The 25,052-nt window shown below is 45.4% G+C and overlaps 2 protein-coding genes across 15 annotated transcripts in view; one reads left to right on the top strand and one right to left on the bottom strand.

Annotated features, from left to right (window-relative positions):
• Positions 1 to 25,052, bottom strand: part of macf1a (microtubule actin crosslinking factor 1a) — a 224,883-nt gene that overhangs the window by 113,048 nt on the left and 86,783 nt on the right. For all 14 annotated transcript variants that reach the window (XM_072371022.1, XM_072371029.1, XM_072371025.1 and 11 more), the window contains 4 exons: positions 17,858 to 17,919; positions 10,206 to 10,295; positions 6,224 to 6,301; positions 4,703 to 4,795 (listed from right to left, as the gene is read on the bottom strand). In XM_072371022.1, coding sequence (XP_072227123.1) covers positions 4,703 to 4,795; positions 6,224 to 6,301; positions 10,206 to 10,295; positions 17,858 to 17,919 — 323 coding nt within the window. The remainder of the gene's footprint in view (positions 1 to 4,702; positions 4,796 to 6,223; positions 6,302 to 10,205; positions 10,296 to 17,857; positions 17,920 to 25,052) is intronic.
• On the top strand, positions 1,169 to 2,858 carry LOC140275545 (tripartite motif-containing protein 16-like). The gene has a single exon (XM_072371057.1). The coding sequence runs from the start codon at positions 1,169 to 1,171 to the stop codon at positions 2,837 to 2,839; it is 1,671 nt and encodes a 556-aa protein (XP_072227158.1). The 3' UTR covers positions 2,840 to 2,858.

The raw sequence follows: 25,052 nt of genomic DNA, 5'->3' as shown, positions 1-25,052 counted from the left end.
AGTTTCTGAAGTTTTCTCCTTTTGGAGTTGAATGTTTTACTCGAGATAAAAATAAAATGTTTGGGGCTGAGAGCAGAAACGAGTTTCCTTCCTATTACTCATAATTAGGTGAGATGAGGTAATGGACCAGATGATGCCTGATGTTTGTTCTGTGTTTTCCACCAGTTAGAACATCACAACAGAACTACACCACCCAGAATCCTTTGTCTTTTGCATCCTGGAATATCTGGATGAGCAAAAGTTCTCCAGCTTTCTGAAGGTCTTTCAGAGTTTTTCTCTGGATATTTTCTGATTTTTCACTCATTTTCAGTCCTTTTTTCTTTGTTCAGCCCCTTAACTCTGACCTATGAATGATTCAAGCAGAAAAAAGGCTCCTAACTCAAGGGATGAACCAGTGTTGTGTCGACAAAGAACAGACAACTTAGCAAAGAAGCCATTTTAAACTGGATCTTTAGGCACTTTGTTACCAGCAGCCTGTCACAAAGACACATCATTTGTTCCCATTTCTTTAGCTGCATCCATGAAAAACAGCTAAGAAAACACAGTTTGACAGACAGAAAATAGGATTTCTGCAGCAACAAGGTGATTCCCAAAGAGCTATTAGCTGAAAACTTGGCATATCTCAGCATGGTGTGCAGTGTGTCCTTAAAACATTTGAGGAAACTGGACAAGGAAAGTGACAGAAATAAGGTCTAGGTTTAGAAATACCAGCGTTCCCCTTTAATCAGAGGGACAAAGTGTTTTTTCCTGATTTTTCAGGCTCAAAACTCTGCTTCATTTATGTCGAATTTAGGATCCAAAGCAGCAACGTGTTTGATTTATGTGCAGCAACTGATCCATTATTTCAGGAGAAGCTCGTCTGCTTAATTTAAAGTTCTGTGAAGAAAGAAGCTGACGAGGAACTGGAGCTTTAACACAATGATTCATTGTGAAAGTGAAGCTAAACTTCTTTCCAAAGGGATTAAAAGAAGAATTTTAACCATGAAGACTGGTGTAAAACAGCTTCAACACACTTCCTGCTCTCACAGCTCCGCTCTGCCCACGTTTCCTTGTTCCCTCCCCTGCAGACCTGCAGGCTGATGATGGGTGTAACCAGCACCTGCTGAACTGATAGGCTCAGAGCTCAGACTAGTTTCAGCTATGAGGAAGTGAAACTCACTCAGGAGAAATGGCGCAGAAAGGAGCTCAGCTGGACCGAGAAAGGATCTCTTGTTCGATCTGTCTGGATCTGCTGAAGGATCCGGTGACTCTTCACTGTGGACACAGCTACTGCAGGAACTGTATTAAAGCCCACTGGGATGGAGAGGATCAGAAGGGAATCCACAGCTGCCCTCAGTGCAGGCAGACATTCATACCGAGGCCTGTCCTGGGGAAGAACACCATGTTAGCTGATTTAGTGGAGCAGCTGAAGAAGACTGGACTCCAAGCTGCTCCTGCTGATCACTGCTATGCTGGACCTGAAGATGTGGCCTGTGATGTCTGCTCTGGAAGAAAACTGAAAGCCTTTAAGTCCTGTTTAGCCTGCCTGGCCTCTTACTGTGAGAATCACCTTCAGCCTCATTATGATTCACCTCCATTAAGGAAACACAAGCTGGTGGAGCCCTCCAAGAACCTCCAGGAGAACATCTGCTCTGGTCACGGTGAGGTGATGAAGATGTTCTGCCGCACTGATCAGAAGTCTATCTGTTATCTCTGCTCTGTGGATGAACATAAAGGCCACGACACAGTGTCAGCTGCAGCAGAAAGGACTGAGAGGCAGAGAGAGCTGGAGGGGAGTCTGCAACAAATCCAGCAGAGAGTCCAGGACCGAGAGAAAGATGTGAAGCTGCTTCAGCAGCAGGTGGAGGCCATCAATCAGTCTGCTGATAAAACAGTGGAGCACAGTGAGAAGATCTTCACTGAGCTGATCCGTCTCCTCCAGAAAAGAAGCTCTGAGGTGAAGCAGCAGATCAGATCCCAGCAGGAAACTGAAGTGAGTCGAGTCAAAGAGCTTCAGGAGAAGCTGGAGCAGGAGATCACTGAGCTGAAGAGGAAAGATGCTGAGCTGCAGCAGCTCTCACACACAGAGGATCACATCCAGTTTCTACAGAACTGCCCCTCAGTGTCAGCACTCAGGGAGTCTACACCCTCATCCAGCATCAAGATCCGTCCTCTGAGGCACTTTGAGGCTGTGACAGCAGCTGTGTCAGAGCTCAGAGATATTCTACAGGACATCCTGAGAGAGGAATGGACCAACATCTCACTGAGAGGCACTGCAGTGGATGTTTTACTGTCAGAACCAGAACCAGAGAGCAGAGCTGGATTCTTAAGATATTCATGTGAAATCACACTGGATCCAAACACAGTAAACAGACAGCTGTTACTGTCAGAGGGGAACAGAAAAGTGACAGTAATGAAACAACCTCAGTCTTATTCTGATCATCCAGACAGATTCACTGAACATCAGCAGGTCCTGAGCAGAGAGAGTCTGACTGGACGTTGTTACTGGGAGGTGGAGATGAGAGGGTTAGGAGTTGGTGTAGCAGTCGCATACAAGAACATCAGCAGAGCAGGTGGGAATGAATGTGTATTTGGATGTAATGACAAATCTTGGTCATTATATTGTAACCCAAACAATTATACATTTATATACAACAACATAAAAACCTCCATCTCAGGTCCTCGGTCCTCCAGAGTCGGAGTGTACCTGGATCACAGAGCAGGTATTCTGTCCTTCTACAGCGTCTCTGGAACCATGACTCTGCTCCACAGAGTCCAGACCAGATTCACTCAGCCGCTCTATGCTGGGATCTGGCTTTGGTTCTCTGGAGCCACAGCAGAGTTGTGTAAAGTGGAATAAAGATATCCTGTCAGCTCTTTGCTGTTTATTTGCTGCTTTTTCCTGTGTTTGTGCAGCCATGGAGGATATCACTGCTAATGATGAGTTTTATTCACAGAAATGTTTTCCCACATGAAAATCTAAACTTCTCTGAGCTCTAAATATTAGTTGGATGCTTGTGTTGATGCGTCTGTATGTTGTTGTTTCTCTTCCACTTCATGGAGCCCAACAGAGAGATCAGCAGACCTTCCTTTATCACAGACTCTGTTCACATCTCATCACTTTGTAAATGTAAAATTATTCTGTAGCAACACTGACTTTGATTTGCTTCAGAGATCAAAAGTTGTTGCTGTTTTCTAAATCAACCAACAGATGAGGAAGTCTGTTCTGAGGTGCTCAGAAACGGTCATTTCCAGGATCAGCAGGAATCAGGAGATCCTTCATCAGCTTTAATGTGAGAACCAGTGAAGATTTTAACAGCAAATACCGCTTTGAAGGAGTGAACAAAGTGTTTTCTTTTGTCTTCATTTCAGTGTTTGTGTGAAATCTGACGGAGAAAATGTCAAACTGATGTGAGGGTATAACTGAGGCAGTTTTCCTGTAACAGCACAAAGTTCAGAGTTCATGTTCAGAGCAGAAAATATTTGACTTTCTTCAATAAAACAGCTTCATCGCAGAGAAATGAGTCCAGTTTTCTTTGAATTTTTCTTTCCTCCGTCTCTCACTCAGAAAGATTTGATCCACATGCTTCAGATGATTAGTTTTTATTCTGTGAGCTCTGTTGTTCTGACGTTTCTTCTTTAACAGCGTAGAAACATTTTCTTCAGCCGATAAAAACAACACGAGAACCGATGAGAACAAAGAGCAGGAACACCACAAACTAACATGTTTAACATGAAGACAATGCTGCAGCGGCGTGCGTTGATGATGTCATCCCAGTAAACACGTGTGTAGAAAGCCTCTATAAGCCCCCCCGATAGCCGCCAATAACAACAACACAGCAGCTATGAGCTAACAGAGCTATAGCACACGTTCATTCATTCATTCTTCTTAAAGTATTGGTGAAATAAAGACAGATAATGCCTTATTTAGAGGCTGCATCGTCTAAGCCCCGTTCTCTCCGTTATATGGTGATCTAAATATTGTCTAAATATCTAAAGTATGCCGACTTTCACCAAACTTATCAATGAGTAGATGAACGTATTTTATGCCAGAGATCAGTTCCAGGTTTAAAAAAAAAACCAAAACTTCTCCTTTAACTGATGACTCGGACGGTAACCGAGGTAACGCAGAAACTGAGAAAAAAGAAGAAACTTAACTATTAATGAGCATCTTCGCTGCCTTAAATCTGTGTTTACAGTGAAAACAGCCAACCAGCAGCAGGAAGAATAAATCTGAAACAGCCCGTCTCTGTGCCTTCTGGATAAGGAGCTTTAACGTGCCAAACCCTGACATCAGTCTGTGTCCTCGTGTTTCACAGGATGACTTGCAGCAAGCATCTACTCCTCGGTCACTTTATAACACAGACAACCATCACAGCAACACAATCACATCGCTTATTATTCCTAAATGCCTTTTTTTTTTTGCTCTGAATTCGATCTGTTGGTTCACAACCAGAGGCCGGCTGCACAGTTTCAGTGAAACAAACCCTGATACAGACGGAGAGCTCTTCCATCCACAACACGACTCTGAGCCACAGAAACACGTGACCACACCACAGCTCGGTGGTCAGAAAACTCCTCATCCTGGCACCGTTACAACCTCTAATCCTGACAGCTGGACAGACACGTTTTTATTTCACTTCAATCCGTTTAATATCCAGATTGAATCATCAGTCACGACGTGACCCATAATGCAGTTATATTCAGAGGGAGGGGCACAGACCTGGAAGTGCAGGATGATGGTCCAGATGAGTCCTAACGTCAGTTTGGGGTTCCCATCGGTGATGTCATCGTTCCTGATGTTCACAAGTTTGACCTAAAAACAAAGAGAAGACTGCGTTTGAGATCAGATGGTGAAATCATTTCTCCTGCCGCGTCTCTCTGGAACACCTGAAAACTCATCAGAGAATCAAACACGCTCCAACTGTCGTGGAGCTCTAAGAGCTCACCGAATCATGGCAGCTTCATCAGGCCTGCAGCGAGACTCAGACTGAGAGGAAGGAAAGGTCAGTCCTCACGTCCCCACGCTTCAGAAAACAGACGTGTCAGACACAGTTTGACTGCGGTGTCATCAATCTGAAACCCAAAACTCTTCGGTGAACAGTGCGTCGGCGGCGCTGTCGGGTCGGTCTGCAGCCATGTTTACACCACGAGGAGCAGTGCTCCTCTTTAGATTTTACACATCAGAGTCCATCTGAAACCTTCATTTCCTCCTCTGAGCTTTGCTCTTTGTTCCTCTGATGCTGACATGTCACGTTAAATCAGTCATATCTGCTCACCGAATCTGAAGCTTTTCTCCATCCATGAAGTGGATTTTCTGTGTTTTTTTCCATCAATGCTTTTCTAGTTGTTTGACCGCTCAGAGCCACCGTACATGCAAGCAAAAATATCCAAAAGTACAAAGCACTTTATGACCAACAATCTGAGGAATTCAAAGACAGGACGGGACAGTTTGTTGGAGTCAAAGGACGCGTGAAGCATTAGACTGCAGTGACTAAACAGCATCAACCTGTTTTTAATGTTTGCTTTATTGTTCGCTGAAGTCATGAAGAAAAACCCAGCAAAAAGTGGAAATACATTCAGGCAAAATCCTTCTAAAAGGACTAAAATATTCCTGTTTGGAACATACAAACCAGATATATAATAAGCAGGTCACATTAAAACAAATAAATATCAATTTAAATCGGGAAGAATCTCAGGAGAGTTGCGGCGCTCCCGTGAGCTCGCTGTTTGGTTTAAGGTGGTCGTAACCCAGGCTGTTTTAAGCCAGTCTTTCTCACATCTTGGGGTTAAGACTAAATCAAACATGTCTTCAGGCTTGTTTTAAGCGTTTTTAAATCGATACATGTGCTGCTGTCACTTCCAAACGGACTTAAAACCCAGTGATGTTGTCTTTGGATGTGAGAGGATGTGATCTTTACCTGCAGAAAACATCATCAAGTCTTAATTAAACCTCAGCCAGGACTTAAATTATCCCTTATTCCTTTTCTTCCTCATGTTTTGCATGAATCTAGGAAGAACTTTGGAGGCTTTGCTTTAAACTGAGAAATGTGATGTTTTTCAAGTTAATTAATGCAGATACGAAAGTGATACATTAGCTTGTTTTTCACCCGTGTTTTTGACCCAAATGTCTCGATCAGCAGCTCTTAGAGAGGCGGTGATGCTCGCATGAAGGATTCTGAAGGGAAGCAGGCGCTGTGGGAACATGAGTGAGTTAAAAAAGTGGCAGAGAATGCTCATGTACCTGTCTCTGTTTGAGGAAGTCCAGCGCTATTTGGACATTCTGCAGTCGATGAAATCTCATTCTCCCCTTTTCTCTGGGCTGGAACGAAACAAGAGAGAAAAAACAAGATGAAGAAACGACAGAAACTGAAATTAGATGACATCTTATCTTAGTGCAGGGGGTAGCAGTGAGTGCAGATGAAGCGGATTTCAGTCAACAGAGCAGTGGAGCCAAAAGTCAGCGCAGCTCCGTTGAGATGAAATGATCCTCTGGGGGGCGCTGTCTTCAACAGCTGCTGTTAAAGACATGCCGAAACTGTGCTGGTTTAGCATGAAAGATGCAAACTTCACCACAGACTCTTTCACTTCTTTCTGTCTTTAATCAGCAGGTTTTCACAAACATCCAGCGTCACGTTCACATGATGGAAGGATGCAGTTTGGGGGAAGAAACGCACGCTTGCTGCGACAAGTGAAGTGCAGGATGCAGATGTGTGTTCACACCGTGCACACTCAGGATTAGTCATCACGGAGGACGTGAGAGCTTTTCATTTACAGGTTTCCTCCAATGATCTCAGTGTTCGTCCACACCTCTGAGCTCATGAATGTGTTAATCTTTGTTAAACATAGAGTAAAGCCAAGTCAAACCTCGCACACTTCGACAGTTATTCGGATTAAGGCGCCGCTCTGAGGATTATCTAATAGTTTTGTTTCAGTATTTTCTCTTTGAGTCCCCGTTCAGTCTGTTCTACACCAGAAATAAAAGTCAGATGTGAGTTCATGCAGATCAGCAGAGCTCTGCTGGGTGAAAACATCCGTGTGATGTGGTCGCCCAGCAGAGGCGGTGCTCCACGCCGTGTCCAACGCAGCTCAGTTCTGTTGGTCAGTGTCACAGCACGCTCATGCAGCCTCACAGGGTGAAGCTGAGGGGGTCAGAGGTGACGGGGTGAGCGGTGGAGGGTTGGATTCGAACATACTCCCTGAGCTCCTTCCTCCTCCTCCTCATCCTCCTCCCCTCTGAGCAAGATGAGAGGGGGGGCCCGCGAGGCGTACGCCCTTTTCGATGCGGGGCCGCTCTTCTGTTGCTATGGTAACATGAGGATGGAAACGCACAGGAACAGGGAGGAGAGAGATAGGGTTGTGATATCAGATAAAGACAACGGGATGAAGGAGAGTCGGAACAAATAAAGAAAATTAAAGAATGCAAACGCTGACACTCCCTGACGGCTCCGCCTGCTGAGGAAAGCTCCACATTAACTGAAGACCTGAGAGGCTCAGGTGACCCTGAAACATCCCATAGTTATGCTGCTATAGGCCTCCCATGATGCACCTCTCCTCCCTCTGCTCTCTTTACTCTCCATGTACATATGACATCATTGTTGTCATTAACTTGTGTTTCTCTCTCAGCAATTATCCCTGGGCTGGTGTTACGGTGCTTGTTGTCCCCTCTTTCTTCTCAGAGGTCAGAGTTTGTTCTTTCCACCCTTGCCTCGTGCACGCTTAGAACAGATCGTCTGGCTTCCTTAGCCAGGCTAAGGCTGACATGACCTGGACTGATTTGGATTGCGATTTGGACTCGATTTATCTTCAGATTATAATTTGTTTGCTGCTATATAAATGAAACTGAATGGAATCATCTGTGAGCTGATGGAGCGCACAAAAGGAAGCCTGGTTAGTAAAGAAGTAAAGTTACTGTTTACACTGAGCAGAGGCTTTTCTTTCTGGTTCACAGTTGCTTCTTTTCCACTAAAACAGTCTCAGTGTCGGTGCTTCCTGTTTCCACCTTTAAAGCCCAAAGCCCAGAAGCCCTTACATCAGGAGCTGGAGCAGGGTTCGCGGTCAGAAACCAGACCATTAAATGTTCATTAAATGTTCCCAGGGCCGCTGGAAGTCATTTTGAACAGTGGGTGCTGAAAAAAATTGAGCCGGTCCTTTTACGCTTCGCTAAGCCCCGCCCCCCTTGGTTACTGTTGCCATGCCAGTCAAGCTTTCCTTTTTACCGGTACCATTAAGGCATATTCCTCAGGAATTATCCGAAAATTTCCGGCAAAATTCTTTAAAGGTGTCACAGAGAAGCAGACAAAAAGATATCCAATATGCGTTTGAAAGATACCCACACCAGATTAAATGTAGGCGAAGTTCAAATGAAGAGGAATTCAAAAGTTCACCATTCTCAAGATAAGCGCCAGGTACCACATTTGTTGACACTTCGAATAAAAAAAACAGCACATACAAGAACAGTGTTCTTGTACAGCAGGGTAACTCAATATATATTTTTAAAATTTAACTTAAATGTTACGTTAGCTTTCACTATCGTCCTGTTTGCCAATTTCTTGCTAAAATAAATTATCTTGCATTTGTTTACAGTGCGCCAGGATATTGAGCACATATAGTGGGGCTGATATAGATATCAGTATGTCAGAACTCGCCTGTATCTGTTAGTATATATTTTGCTTAAATATTACACAGTGGCTCAAGGTTTAACAGAGATGTCTTTGTTAATGTTATCACACACAGCTATGGCTAGCTAACGTTAGCTAGCACTTTACCTGAGAACAAACATAGGCGCTCTTATTGATTTTGGGGGGATTCAGCTGTTCGTGCGGCCTTTTCTTGTTGGGTTTTGGGCTCGGGGAAGGCAAATAATTCAACACCACGCTCTAAACTTCTTGGATATCGACTGTCGGACTTTCAAGTCCCGTATGCATACAGCTTCGAGATATTGCTTTCTGCCGAAAGCTTGACTGGCCTCTTGTGCATAGTTACGGTTTCTAACGTAGGATTGGACAGAAGCCGTTTGTGGGAGGGGCTTAGCGAAGGAATAATAATGTTGCCGTTAGCCCTGTTGTCATGGCGACAACCGTAGTAAAAGTTGAGAAGTTCAGGTCAGCCTGAATCGCTACCGTTTAACGGTTATTCATTGTGTTTTATCTGTTTGTATGTGTGCAGTTGAGTGAGCCTATATGCCTATTTAAAATAGCCCAGCCTAAATGTAAAATAAATACATTGACATAACGTGAGAAAGTTCAATTACCACAACGTCGTGCAGGGAGTTTGAAATTTGATGTCGGCGGGAAAGGCTTGTCTAGTCCAGTCACACCAGGTTGGGCTGCCGTCGCTGGAGCCGTCTCTGTCGGTGCTGTGGCTATGGCTGCCGGTAAAGTTGATTTTTTTTTGACTGGTGGTTTTACAAAAAAACCTAAAATCCGTTTCTGCGCCATAGAAGCCTTTTTCTGTTTCGTCGTATTTGGACCAGGCGGAGAGCCGTTAGGTTACTACGCGACCACTGTTGCCTAGTAACCTAACGGCGTTCCTACATATACTTCCGTGAAACGGCCTCAAATTAATTAAATTAAAATCAAAATAGTTAGTCCGTCACCGAGTGTGTCAGTTATGGAATTATTCCCTAAAACATTCAACATAAATTAATAATATGTATTTATAATTACTTGAAATATATATATATTTTTAAATCTCACTCTGGCCACTAGGGGTGTCGAAATTGCCGCAGCCATGAATGTTCCCAAACACCAGAAAGTGATAATAAACACAGACTGGTGATATTAAAACATCGGTCTGCAGGCTGAAACCACCCTGAAGAGGCTTCGGCTGCATTTAAAAGCTACAGATGTGCGCTGATGCCTAACATCACACATTATTTCACTCTCATTTCAGAAGAAAACCTGACCTCATGTTGATATGATTCAGGAGAAAAATAAACTTATTAGAGAAACATCAGCAGATCTTATGGCGTCCACTGTGCTGCCAACAGCTGATGTGGATGAAAATGTGTGTAAATACAAGCTCCTGTATTTGTGTGACTGTACCACAGCAGTCAGTTTCTGTTCTTCAACTAAAGCATCCTGCGTCACATCGGCTCGTCAGACTCTTACATCATCAGACCACTGTGACCTGGAAAGGTCTTTCACAGTTGCACAAACTCACCTGAATATTTAACATCTTAAAGCTGGAAAAAGCTTAACCTTAAAATGTGTGTGTGTCCATACCAGGGTGACTCCTGAGAGGACCTCCAGCAGGGAAATCAGGTTGTGTCCATCCCGTAGGTCCTCGTACAGGTCTGTGATGTGCTTCCTCACCTGGGTGGGAAGGAGGGATGGATTAAAGGCAAGGAGCAGAAGAAGGGAAGGGGGTGGAAGGGAGAGAGGAGAAAGATGGGGGAGGGAGGGAAAAAAAAGAGAAAGAGAAGTTAATTCCTCTCAGTCAACCCTCTGATTACTCAACACTGAGGACATCTGCCACATCTGCTCCACAGCTGACATGGCTGGTGGTAGCTGTTGCCATGCCAACAGAGATGAAGCGCCAGCTGTGGCCTCTTGTCTCTGTTGCCGTAACACTGCAACCACAACATCTGTGTGTGTGTGGGGGGGGGTGGGGGTGGGGAGGTAAACAGCTGCAACTGCAAAGGCGAATTCGACTCTAAATGTGGAATAAGAGAGAAGATTTCTTTAAGGAGTCTTCAGGAATAGTTCTCCAGGCTTCTTGAAGGACATCCCAAAGCTCTTCTTTGGATGTTGGCTGCCTTTTGTTCCGTTCTCTGTCAGATGATCCCACACTGCTTCAATAATGTTGAGGTCCGGGCTCTGGGGAGGATTCATCCCTCCATAAGACCTGTTGCCACTGATTTTCAGTCCACTTCTTGTGTCATTTGGCACAGCTCAGCCTTTTCTCCCTGTTTCCCTTCCTTAAGAATGGCTTCTTGACAGCCACCCTTCCATGGAGACCATTTCTGATGAGGCTTGGGCCAACAGTAGATGGATCAGCTGAAGGTCCAGATGCATCTCTCAGGTCCTGTCAGGTCACAGCTGGATTTTTTCCTCTTTCTTAAGGACATCACTTTCAGATCCTGTTCATCTGCTGTAGATAGTTTTTTAGGCCTGACACTTCTTCTTTTGTCCTCCACTTGTCCAGTTTCCTCAAATGTTTTAAGGACACACTGCACACCATGCTGAGATATGCCAAGTTTTCAGCTAATAGCTCTTTGGGAATCACCTTGTTGCTGCAGAAATCCTATTTTCTGTCTGTCAAACTGTGTTTTCTTTGCTGTTTTTCATAGATGCAGCTAAAGAAATGGGAACGAATGATGTGTCCTAACCAAAGGACACGTGTCCACCTGCTTCACGGTGTTATCTTCAGCCTGACAACGATCCTGCAGGGAGGAAGTTTAGCTGCAGTCTTGGCCTCAAGACAAGAAACTGCACTACTGTGTACAACCAGCAGAGGGCAGGAGAGGCATAAAAAGTATATCAAATTGACATCTATTCAGTCTTTCATGTAGTTTCTGTCCCCACCAACCTTTCCTCATGCAAAGATGCTCCACATTAACTCCACCTCTGATAGAAATGGAGCCTAAAGCCTACCTAAGAAGTTGAGCCGAGGTAGAATAACTACACCATCTGTCCACTGCAGCATCCTTCCTCACGGTTGCAGTCTGCGTTATCTGGGTTATCCGTGTCATCCTCGCTTTCCTGCTCAGTGTCTGAGCCAGAGGGAGACGATGGAACGAGTGTTAATGAGATGACGGGAAGAATCGTGTATTCGCCCTGACTGGAAATGAGGTGGTTGTTTTTGTCTAACTGAATCTTTTTGTGTCAGAGCTTGTGTTTGGATTCCAGTCAGCCTAATGAGGAGGAGGAGGGGGGGGTCCTATCTGTAGAAAACCTGCTTATTATTGGTTTTCTGGAAGCTCCCCATGTTAGCTGGAACTGTGTCACTAATACTCTTTCTCTGTTTTAGGGGAAGCCTCACACAGCCAGCTGTGGCGGCAGATGTTTTGGAGCTCTCTGTGAGACGCAGAGGACGGCGGGCTGGCCGACACGACCTGAGTAACAGACTGAAAGTTTCTGGCACGGTGAACATAAATTTGGGTCAGACACATCCCAGAGGTTCTGCTGTGTGTGTGTTTGGATTTCTGACATCACAGAGCTGATAAAAGCTGGAAAAAACACGATAATCCACATGAATAATTGGCTTTTGGTCCACAGGAACTTTTCCTATAATTTTGCAGTAATAACTAAACATTACGAGCTCCGTCTGTCAGCATGTGGGGAACCGTCTGCGATGTTTATGCACAGCGATCCAAGTCACTGGTGGCTGGTTGATGCACAGGCTCCAAACTTTGTGTCGATTGGTTCAAATGTGACCAATAAAAGCAGCAGTTGATTTTAAACTTAGCTTTAAAAAAACTAAATGAACCAACAGTAAAAATAAGCTTGCATGTACCGTCTTTTAACTGGAGAGAATCACCATATTTTATCTGTGTCTGTATTTTAAATGTAAATGTAAATGTAATTTATTTATACAGCTGGTGTACCAAAGTGCTTTACATCAGATAATAAATAAAGAAAAGAATAACAGGAGTACAAAACAATAAAATAACAGTAAACGCAATAAAACACAGCAAAATTGAATAAGATAATATAAAAGAGTCACCATACTACTGGGTATTAAAAGCCATCTGAAATAAATATGTTTTTAGCCCTGATTTAAGGAGGCCCAGGTCAGAAATAAGGCCTTTTATGTACTTAATCAAGGTCAGGAGTTTATTTACCTGAAGGCACCATCCTCTGACATGCGATTTGATGAGATTAGTTAGTCTTTTAGATGTTTTGTAGCCTGGTGGTCACCTGTGGTACTGCACATGAACTAACTTCTTAATACTTTGTGACTCCGTCCATCTTTCATGTATCTACCAGAATATCATCATGTTCTCATCTCAAGTGAAACTTAAAGATGAAAACATTCGCTTTAGATGGCCTAAACATGCAGGTTTAAAATAAGTAAGTGATCCATCCTGTTGTCCGACTGAGCAAAGACTTTATCTCTGCTGCTTCTCAATTCTCAGCTGACATTTTCGTGTTGACTGTGTCAACAACTGGCTGAGTTAAAGTGTGTCACTGCGTGCCAGCAGGCAGCTCGGTGTTTATATTGCACACACACACACACACACACACACACCTGTTCACACCCCGTGCACCTGAGATGGAGAGCAAACAGGAAACAGGGAGTGATGATGTCACCCAGGAGCCAGAAAGCACCCGTCTGCCTTTGTCTTTTCTGTTAAACTGCTTTGTTTTCTTCATCGTTTCTCTGTTTCAGTCGCGTTTGTCTTTAAATCCCAGCTGACAGGTTTTACAGCATCAACACACCTCCAACAGTCAATAAGCTACAGTCACAGCTCTGGTACTTCGTCTCTCTGGTTATCGCCACAGCAGTAAAGGTCAGAACCAGCAGCTGACAGCAAACACTGATACGGTTTTATTTATGAGCAACCAGCAGACTCCAGGTCTGAGAACAACATCCAGCGTCATAACAAGAAAATTCACCTTTCAGATGCTACAAAAAGATGATTTGTAGACATTTTTGCTCGATCGTTTATCATTAAAGTTGTTGCCAGTTTGTTTATCTGTACAGAGACTCATTAACTGACCACCTAATCGCTGTTTCAGCAGCTGTTTCTGCTTAAAGATCACAGGAAATGCAGTTAAACTATGACCTCCCAGCACTGAGGAATCACTCGCCGTCTCCGCCTGCTGCCCTCACTCTTCATCTCTGACCTACATTTCCAGCCAGCGGTGGGTCCGGCAGCTGATACCGAGTCACATTTTCAGACCGGGCCGCTCTGACGACAGCTGTTCCTCAGCTATGAGGTCAGACAGATGCTTTCTTGCCAGAAATACCCTGCGTTCTCCTGGCTGTGGGGTACTCGTGCTGTGCTAAGCGACAGAGAAGGTGTGACAGCATGTGCAGATAAGGCAGCTGCTGTAAACGAATGACGGCTATAAATCAGTGTTTTCCCTTCCTCACCTGAGCCAACAGACAGGTTTTCTCTCCAACAAAAAACAGAATCTGTGACTGGAATCACAATGAAACCGCTGTTGGACTCTCTCTGCTTTGCTTTAAACGGGGCGGCAGCCACGGTTGGTGAGATGATGCGTCGGCCATTATTTTCATGCTTCCTGCTCGGGTAACGACACCTTTTCAGGTGACTTTCACCAACCAACGATCAAGTTCTTGCAGGTCACTGAATTTATTAATTTTCCTTTTATCTTTTGGGTTTTCTTTTCATTTAGCAGCCAGGTTAGAGGCTCCTTACTGCCAGAAGTGGACGTGACTGTTAATTTTTACTCCTGCAGCTGCTCTTCTTCTATGGTGCTTTATCAGATGCAGTTTTCACCTGCAGCTGCTCTTCTTCTATGGTGCTTCATCAGATGCAGTTTACTCCTGCAGCTGCTCTTCTTCTATGGTGCTATATCAAATGCAGCTTTCACCTGCAGCTGCTCTTCTTCTATGGTGCTATATCAAATGCAGTTTTCACCTGCAGCTGTTCTTCTTCTATGGCGCTTTATCAAATGCAGTTTTCACCTTCTTCTATGGTGCTTTATCAGATGCAGTTTTCACCTGCAGCTGCTCTTCTTCTATGGTGCTTTATCAAATGCAGTTTTCACCTGCAGCTGCTCTTCTTCTATGGTGCTTTATCATGCAGTTTTCACCTGCAGCTACTCTTCTTCTATGGCGCTTTATCAAATGCAGTTTTCACCTGCAGCTGCTCTTCTTCTATGGCGCTTTATCAGGTGCAGTTTTCACCTGCAGCTGCTCTTCTTCTATGGTGCTTTATCAAATGCAGTTTTCACCTGCAGCTGCTCTTCTTCTATGGTGCTTTATCAGATGCAGTTTTCACTTGCAGCTGCTCTTCTTTTATGGTGCTTTATCAGATAGAGTTTTCACTTGCAGCTGCTCTTCTTCTATGGTGCTTTATCAGATGCAGTTTTCACCTGCAGCTGCTCTTCTTCTATGGTGCTTTATCAAATGCAGTTTTCACCTGCAGCTGCTCTTCTTTTATGGTGCTTTATCAGATGCAGTTTTCACTTGCAGCTGCTCTTCTTTTATGGTGCTTTATCAGATAGAGTTTTCACTTGCAGCTGCTCTTCTTCTATGGTGCTTTATCAGATGCAGTTTTCACCTGCAGCTGCTCTTCTTCTATGGTGCTTTATCAAATGTAGTTTTCACCTGCAGCTGTTCTTCTTCTATGGTGCTTTATCAGATGCAGTTTTCACCTGCAGCTGCTCTTCTTCTATGGTGCTTTATCAAATGCAGTTTTCACCTGCAGCTGCTCTTCTTCTATGGTGCTTTATCAAATGCAGTTTTCACCTGCAGCTGCTCTTCTTCTATGGTGCTTTGTCAGATGCAGTTTTCACCTGCAGCTGCTCTTCTTCTATGGTACTTTATCAGATGCAGTTTTCACCTGCAGCTGCTCTTCTTCTATGGTGCTTTATCAGATGCAGTTTTCAGCTGCAGCTGCTTTTCTTCTATGGTGCTTTGTCAGATGCAGTTTTCACCTGCAGCTGTTCTTCTTCTATGGTGCTTTATCAGATGCAGTTTTCACCTGCAGCTGCTCTTCTTCTATGGTGCTTTATCAGATGCAGTTTTCACCTGCAGCTGCTTTTCTTCTATGGTGCTTTATCAGATGCAGTTTTCACTTGCAGCTGCTCTTCTTCTATGGTGCTTTATCAAATGTAGTTTTCACCTGCAGCTGTTCTTCTTCTATGGTGCTTTATCAGATGCAGTTTTCACCTGCAGCTGCTCTTCTTTTATGGTGCTTTATCAGATGCAGTTTTCACCTGCAGCTGCTCTTCTTCTATGGTGCTTTATCAGATGCAGTTTTCACCTGCAGCTGCTTTTCTTCTATGGTGCTTTATCAGATGCAGTTTTCACTTGCAGCTGCTCTTCTTCTATGGTGCTTTATCAAATGTAGTTTTCACCTGCAGCTGTTCTTCTTCTATGGTGCTTTATCAAATGCAGTTTTCACCTGCAGCTGCTCTTCTTCTATGGTGCTTTATCAAATGCAGTTTTCACCTGCAGCTGCTCTTCTTCTATGGTGCTTTGTCAGATGCAGTTTTCACCTGCAGCTGCTCTTCTTCTATGGTGCTTTATCAGATGCAGTTTTCACCTGCAGCTGCTCTTCTTCTATGGTGCTTTGTCAGATGCAGTTTTCACCTGCAGCTGTTCTTCTTCTATGGTGCTTTATCAGATGCAGTTTTCACCTGCAGCTGCTCTTCTTCTATGGTGCTTTATCAGATGCAGTTTTCACTTGCAGCTGCTTTTCTTCTATGGTGCTTTATCAGATGCAGTTTTCACTTGTAGCTGCTCTTCTTCTATGGTGCTTTATCAGATGCAGTTTTCACCTGCAGCTGCTTTTCTTCTATGGTGCTTTATCAGATGCAGTTTTCACCTGCAGCTGCTCTTCTTCTATGGTGCTTTATCAGATGCAGTTTTCACCTGCAGCTGCTTTTCTTCTATGGTGCTTTATCAGATGTAGTTTCACCTGCAGCTGCTCTTCTTCTATGGTGCTTTATCAGATGTAGTTTTCACTTGCAGCTGCTCTTCTTCTATGGTGCTTTATCAGATGCAGTTTTCACCTGCAGCTGCTTTTCTTCTATGGTGCTTTATCAGATGTAGTTTCACCTGCAGCTGCTCTTCTTCTATGGTGCTTTATCAGATGCAGTTTTCACCTGCAGCTGCTCTTCTTCTATGGTGCTTTATCAGATGCAGTTTTCACCTGCAGCTGCTCTTCTTCTATGGCGCTTTATCAAATGCAGTTTTCACCTGCAGCTGCTCTTCTTCTATGGTGCTTTGTCAGAACCTGCGTGCGTGTTTCTGGTTGTGTTTGTTTCTGTGCACACAGAATGTTCCTTTGAGTAATATTCTGAGAACAGGATCTGGTTTTTCCTCAGAAAACAAAAAGGAAAAACACAGACGAGGCGTTCTGCTGTTAGCATGAATGATTTAAATTAAGAAAATAACGGTTTAGCTACTCGGCGTGATGGAAACCTCCGGATGATAAAAACCTGATCTCTGGGTCACGCTCGCAGGCCGTTGTGGAGTTTCTGTCTTTTATTAGTTTTTTTGTTTTTGCTGTGTTGATCTTTTTATCCTTTTTAGTGACAAACTGAGCAGCAAACAGTGCTGCACTGTGTGGATAATACGAACTTCAGCTGTGATCTGATCAATTATTGATGGAATTTACACTGTTTTTTTTTATCTAGAAGCAGATTCGACAATCATTCTGAAGAATGGTTTGACAACAGAATCAAATCAAGTGGGAGCAAACATTCCCAGCGCCGCCTTTCTCTGCTAAACAGGAGTGGAACTGGAGCCTCATGGGGGGCAGAGATGGAACAAGCTGAAACCTCGGAGCCATTACGGAAAATGATAAAGCAAACGGGTCGAGCGATGTGACAGATGCTCGTCCGTCGATGCAACAGAGTGCTCCAAACACTGATCGTTACGCAGACGACTGACAGCTCAGATAAGTGGATGGAGACGGATCACAGCAGCAGGAAAGACAGGGTCTGCACCACCAAATAATCCATAGTGGTTTAATGAAGCCACAATTTTCCTCCTCGCCGACTGAACTGCCATCGGGTTCAGCTTGTTGCATTATTTACTGTCCAGCAGCAGGAGGAGGAAGTCGGGCAGAACATTTTCTGCTCCAGCGGGATTTAACACACAGCCCGACTCATTGATTTTCAAATAAATGCTATCTGAGGAGGTCAATAATAACTTTATATAAGGTTTAGTGTGGAAAGGGGACGCAGTTTCGTGGAGTTTTGACACCAAAACAAGCAGCAGTGACACCAACCTTGATGAGATGCTTGTTGACCCACTTTGTGAAGGTTTTCTTCTGCACCCTGTCGCGCTCATCTGAGGAGAGAGCAGAGGAAGAGGAGGGAGGTTAATCACATGATCAAATCCAGCGCTGTCAGATTATTCCACTGAGTTACGACACACCCACTGATGGTACCCGAGTGGGCGATTTCATTCAGAAAATACGTCAATCAGATCTTAGTTTAAGTGCACAAAGCTGCTGTTGCTCACATGCACACTTTAAGCCAACATCAGTGGGTCAGCAGCTCGTTTAGGATCATTCCCACTAATAATTCTCCTGTTCACACATTGGTGGAGGGGAACTGATCACCTCCCACTCAAACAGTCAGAACAACACGGCTGAGATGATAACTCTGAAATATGTTGCAACTAAGCTTCTCTGAGCTCACGGACACCAGCTCCAGCTCTCTTTAGGGAGATAACCACAGTGGAGGATGGTCTGAACCTTAAATCACCCTCGAAGCTGGACTGGTTGCAGCATTTTCCCCTTTCAACAGATATGTTGGCATATTTCCCCACGTGATCTCATCAGAGCAAAGGTGGCTGAAAGTGTGCAAAAGGAGACGCGCGAGTCTGGTCACAACCTTCAACATTCTGTCTGAAAGGTCATTTCCTCTCAAATAAAAATGGTGCCTTCTCATATGATCTTTTATCTTTTTGTTTTTAGTGTTTTTAAACCTCTTCACCGGGGTTTGGTGTAACAGAAAGCTTTATTAACAGTAGTTTTCATACCTGCTGGCTGTTTGAAATGTAAACTAAGACCTGCTTTTAGCAACTGTTCTGCCAGTCTTTGCTCATCAGGGCTTTTTTCATGTTTCATTGGATCATTTTTGTAATCCAAGCTCTCTTAAAGGGTAGAAGGGTGCCTTCGTACGTCATATTTCTGTTCAGTGTCTTTCTTTCTTCGGCAGTCACGCCTTCAGGCTAATCTCTTTTCTTAAGATCACACTGATGAAATGCACTTGGACTTCTCTAACTTTATGCCAGCAGCCATGATAAGAACTTTATGTCATGTTGGAACGATGAAGATCAGGAAGTGAGTTTTGTTTTCACCTTCACACCAAAAAACATTCCCTTTCTTTAGGTTTCTTCCCCTCTTTGGTTAACTTTCTACAGACTCGAGGGTTTAGCCCATCTCTCAGACCGGTTAGTCTCAAACTGAGGTGTGATCTGCTGACAGGCAGAGCTCCAGGCTGCGTTCTCCACAGGCCAGAGGAGTGAGGCAGCCAGGCCAGGAATAGAGCCTGATGCTGAGCCACAACTGCATTTTCCTTCCCCCTCATCCTCCACGCTAACTGAGCCTCTCTTCCTCTCCAGCTTCTCTCCGTTTGGATCAGTGAGTCAGTGATTCATAGGTCGGAGTTAAGTGAGTTAAACAAGAAAGGACTGCACTGAAAATGAGTGAAAAAGCAGAAAAGGAAAACACAGAAAGAACTATTGCTAAAGACCACTTTAGAATTACAGGAAATGCTTGGCTGCTTGGACGGAAATAAAAACAAAATGCGGACTTTTGCACAGATCTGTCAACACAAAAAAAGCTTTATCAATATAAAAGCTGAACGACAGAGGTTGACTTTCCCTCCGGACCACTGAACAGCTTCAGTTGCAGCCAATCAGGAGCCAGCCTGCTGCAGGTACCTCCCATTGGTGAAGCGGTGAAAAGGAGCAACCACATGGAGAGAGTATCACTTCCTCCTTAAAACATCTAGTTATCTATTAACCTGTCGAAAGATCAGCTCCGACACCTTCATCTGTCCGGCTCAAGAAAGAAGTGTAGGATTTTAACTAAAGTAAAACATCTTATCTGGATAAAACATCCACAAACACAGCAGAGGAGTTTACTTAGAGGGGAAACCCCCCCGAGCGAAGTACAAACATTCCAACACACTCTTGCAAAATAGTTTCACCACTGCAACACGCCTTTGTACCAAAACCTGCCAGAGTAGCTGAGCTAGTTAGCCGAGAGGAAAGAGTCAGGTTTTAACATGTCACACACACTTCTAACAGCTGTGGTGAACACTTAACGTTCCAGGTGTGGTAATGATGGCTATAAATCCAGGTATCAAAGCTTTTACACGAGCAAAACTGAAGGAATGAGGACAGACGAGGTGCCAGAGTGACAGCCACAGGCAGAAGCTCATTCAGCGACAGAGCGGAGCATTGTGAAGCGAACACACCCCCCTCAGTGCCGTCTAACCACAACAACACACGCTCTCTTGTTCCTCGTCCTGAGACCCACAACCATTTACAGACCGCACTGAGGTGTGACACGTGGCGATGGGCGCCGCTCCGCACCGGCAGCACGTAAACAACCACAGCAAGGCGCCGGCGCCCACTGACCTGCACAGCACATGAGCGAGCACAGGTGAGCGTTGAGACGACTTTCATTCCTGTAGTCGGGCCACATCGTCCACAGCTGCACGGCTTTAATCAGACCTTCATTTGAAGCCCGGGCAGCAGAGTCCGCAGCAGAAGTCAGATAATTATAGCAGCTGGACGTCACAGGCAGCAATCTGCCTCCATGCAGCCAAAGCTGCAGGGTGAGCCACCAGGACGGCCCCGGCAGGTTTCAGGAGCCTTCGCTCTTCTCTTCGTCTCAGTTCAGCCTGTCCTTGGGTCAGCCGTTCCCTCGGAGCTGGAGCCCTGTGTTGGCAGCCATGCCGGCCTCTCTGGCTTCGGTCCTTTCCCTCTGACAGCACGCCTGTCCCTTGCACTCTTTCCAGCAGCAGTTGCTGTCCCACGTGTGTGTCAAAGTCAGCAGCAGCTCCTCCCCTCAGATCAAAAAGGGACGGCCTCCCTGAGCTCAGCTCTACTTCCCTCTGTGGCCCGCTCTCAGTTTCCAGGCCACAGCAGCCGCTCTGTGCTGCAGAGCTGCAGGGCTGCAGGGTCCTTACTGTCTGCAGCTCCCTGCCATGCTTTTCCCTCTCCATGCTGACGCTGAGTAAATACACATTTTCCGGTCACGGCTTAATCTTTCTTTGCACATATTTGAAGAGAAGGAGGTGCCCTGAGTTCCAGCCAAGTCCATTTAAGATGATGTAATCCACTTCTCTGTGCATGCCTCGAACACACAAACGCATTCAGACAAACACGAGCATGGCTTGTTCTTCCCCGCACACGCTCCGTCCCGTTGGAGCTGACACAAGCCAGATGTGGCAGCAGGCGGCTCCCCGATAACTCAGTTTCATTCAATTCCTGGAGTTTCCTTTCCTTAAGAGGTAAAGACACAGTTCTCTTCCAAAAGAGTCCAAACCTCTCAGTGGCTTTATGAAGAAAACTGAGGAGGAGATCAAGAGTTCAGCTGAGACCGACTTTAGTCTCATTAAGAGAGGCTGTGTGGGCCTGTGACGTTATTTAATTTAATATTTCGAGCTAAACCAGCCCAGGCAGAGCCATTCATCTCATTAGTGAGGCAGATGATGAGGGTGATACGTCTGGCTTGGATCCAGATTTATGCTTTCCAGGCCACAAGCAGCACAGTCAACACAAAAGTCAGAAAAATCCCTTTCAGCACACTTCCACGAGCCCTCTGTCCTTTCCTGCACCCGTTCTGCTGTTCCTAAAACAGCTTTTCTGCTGGAGAGTCAGCTGTGGGACTCAGATTCAGAGCGACTCCCACGCCGGGTGTAGTCCAGGTACACACACCTGAGCGGGCCACACTGTGACTCACACACAGTCAAAATAAGCTCAGACAGATCAACACAAGCTCCTCCCCCGCCTCCTTTTCCCTCCGTTTCCTCCAGCATCAGCGTTATCCCTCCGTCTACATCTTTGCTCCCGCTTGCCTTCACATTCTTCTTCTTCATGCCTTCCCTGAATCGCTGCTCCCTTTCCCTCTGAAGGACCATCCAACCTAAAAACACCAGACGGAGCTTACGCCTCTAATGCTACACAACGTGCTTATCCCTCGCTCCCATTTTCATCTCTAATCTCTTTCCAGCCTCTCCTCTGCCAAGTCTTCCGGTGTTCTGCCGTTCTCCTCCTCTGATTAGATTAAAATTATGAGTAGGAGGGACATTTCCAAGAGGCCCTTTTCACCCGATAGTCTGATAGAAAATAAAGGGAGAGTGACAGAGGAGATGGATCGTCTTCCAGTCTTTCTCTTTGGGTTCTCTTGCTGGTTCCAGGGTTCATTGATCCATCTCTCTGGTGGCGGGTGAATGCTGGCACCAGCCTCCATCCTTCTTCTTCGCCCCGTTCATTCTTCCCTCCCTTTTCCTCGCTTTGGGCTCAATATTCAGCAGCGAAGCCCCACTTTGAAGCTGATAATCAACAGTCTGGATGAGAAAAAAGTTTCTTGGGAGGTTCAGATTGTCGGGTGTGTAGTTTCTAAACTTTTTCCCTCCTCGCTGAGCTGCTAAGACGTTCTGATTCCACATGAACCAGATGTCCAGGCACTAACAAGCCCATCATCAGATTAAGATCAGAAACCGCCCTCCTGTGGCCACAAACACCAGAGGCATCCGCATCCCTGCAGCTTCACAAAGGAACAGCCAAGTTAACCCCGTCAGACTCCTGACAAAGTGACTGCAGAGACGACGGGATCACTGACCCACATCTGTCCTGTTCACCGGTAATCCCTGCAGACCTGACCTCAACCTGCTTTCACTTCATTTTTCTGCCTGTTCTGGCACTTCCAGGACTTTCTGTTGCATCTCAGACTGTGACCCAACATAAAGCCAGAGAGGGGACGCTTTAGTCACCTCAAACCAAGGTGACGATCGTTATGTCAGCTTCCACCACATCGTTTACACCCTGAACACAACCCTCCACACCCGACATGCTTGGCCTGCCAGTGAGACGAGCTCAGCTTCCTGTGATGAGAATAATAAGAGCGAGACCACAACACACACACACACACGCTGCAGCTGTGCTACTTGGAGACAAAATCAAACAAACAAATGAACATGAAAGTCAAAGTGATGCTTGAGTGAAGTCCTGCGACCGACACGAACTCACCACTGAAACCAGCCGTTACACACCGTTAGAATTCAGTTTGCAGACCTGTCTTTCTGTAACTGTGAATCATCCCGTTTCAACGTGTAAAAAGTCAAAGTCAAATATGCTTCCTCGACAGGATGAATCCTGAGAAAGAGACCTTCTGCACCCTCCATTTACACAGAAAATTCCTGCTTCATTTCCCTTTAAATGAACACAAACTAACTCTGAAATGTGTGCAAAGGATTGTGGGCGAGCGAACAGAAGAAGCATCTGTTCAGGCTCTTTCTCCGACTTTCAGACCTTATTTGGATGGAAATGTTCTGATGTGTGAAAACATTTTCAACATGAAATTAAACCTCTGAACGGCTGCAAATCAAAAAAACTTCCATGACTGTTTTTGAATCTGCAGCAAAGCAGCTGAAGCCTGAGAAAAGAAAGCCGGTACCTCTGGCTGGAGGACACTTTAGAGCCATTCTGTGGGACCGGCTGATGCAATTAGACCACGATAATGTGCCTCAGAGCTGGTTGGGAACCGCCAACAAAACCCAAAAGGATAAAGATATTAAAAAAAAAGGAATAGAGCCAGAAGCAACAGAGCAGCAGCCATGATAAGAGCTGCTCAAATTCTCTACATACGAAGGAAATGAGCCCCAAAAATTCCTTAATTATCTCCTTCAGTGCTGGAAAGAGACAATTCTGCAGCTTTTACAGCTACTTTCCTTCAGTCTGTGATTCATGTGGTGTGACAGCACTACAGTAATATTCTACATCATCTGAAAATGATCGTTTTATCATTTATATCAACATGATCTGCAGCACTTTGTGTAGAATGTTTATTGAACATTTGAAGTTGCAGAGCTGCAGATCACAGCTGAGTTTAAGAGGGATCGAAGTCTTTCAGGACATTTCCCGCCTCCTTACCTTAACCCGGGAGAAATGATCCCAAACTGGACGTAGCCGACCAGAAAGGTCCCGCTGCGTCACGGAGATCGATCAATAGTGATAATATAATATATGAGCCGTAGCCTAAAGATGAATAACACGAGGAAACGATCCCTTCTTGTGTAAATATCAGAACATGTGGATTAAAACTCTTCTGAACCACCCTCCTGTCGCTGCTGCATCCGCCGCCCTGAGCACTGATCGACCTCATTGATCTGCTCTCTTACGTCACTCCTGACATCTCCTGGTGGGTCCGAGCCAGCTGTTGCGGTCAGATGAGATTAATCACAGGCTGGAATCAAATGTCTCATCCAACTCAGACTTTGGCTCAGTGTTTCCATGTGTGAGGTGGCTCCTGCACATGAAACAACCCCAACAGCTCCTAGCGGTCAGTTTAACGCTCTGTCCAGTGATCTGGACCCTTTGGACCGCTGCTTACACAACGTTATTAGTTGCTAAATTACATAATGACTGCTTGAACATTAGCAAAAGGTTCAAATTACAAAACCTAAATGGAATTTGATTCGAGTTAGATCCGTGTTTAGCGCTGGCTGCGAATAATTAGACACATGACTAAACTGAGCAGCTTACAGGCAGCACAGCGCCTCATTGTTCTGTGAGGAGCGTGTGGATGACAGCGGCGAGGCCGTATGACAGGACGCGCCATCATTCATCTCCTCCGACTCTGAGGACGAACTCCTGCAGCACAAACACTTCATCTCACTGTAACAGGAGCCCAAACCTTTCAGCTCCTGACGGCACGAGCTGCTTTACATTCCACTAAAGCTAAAATAGAAGACGTCAGGTGACGAGCCGCAGCACAAGAGCAACCGTTAGCATCAGAAGCAGCGCTGTGACGGCTGGCGTTTGAGTGCAGATGCCATCTAAACACCGCAGAAAGGCGAGCAGGAAGCCCACGGAGCTGAAGCTGGAAGTTATAGCCCAGCGAGGACGGGAGAGGAGCCGCAGTTTACCCGGTTCTGTGAGGCGCGTCCTGCGGCGGCGGTAAAACCAAAATCCAGCTGCGGTCACAATGTGAAACGTCACCACCAGGATGGGAGTCATGACTGCGGGGTCTGAGAGGAAATCCATCCCGTCCAAAACGTCCCAAAAAGTCAGGAAAGTTCAAAGTTACTCCTCCGCCTCAGACTGCTCCGTCCTGCAGCATCTCGCCACCTCCAAACTCCGACCGTTACGAACAGAGTCCGTCTCCCCATTCAGACGCCCCCCCTCCCTCCCTCCCTCTCTCCCTCTCTTTTTTCCACCCTCCGTCAGGCTCGCTCTCC

The sequence above is a fragment of the Leuresthes tenuis genome, unplaced genomic scaffold, assembly GCF_036924035.1.
Source record: "Leuresthes tenuis unplaced genomic scaffold, fLeuTen1.0.hap1 SCAF_18, whole genome shotgun sequence".
NCBI classification, from domain to species: domain Eukaryota; kingdom Metazoa; phylum Chordata; class Actinopteri; order Atheriniformes; family Atherinopsidae; genus Leuresthes; species Leuresthes tenuis.
This window is presented reverse-complemented; position numbering and strand designations above follow the sequence as displayed.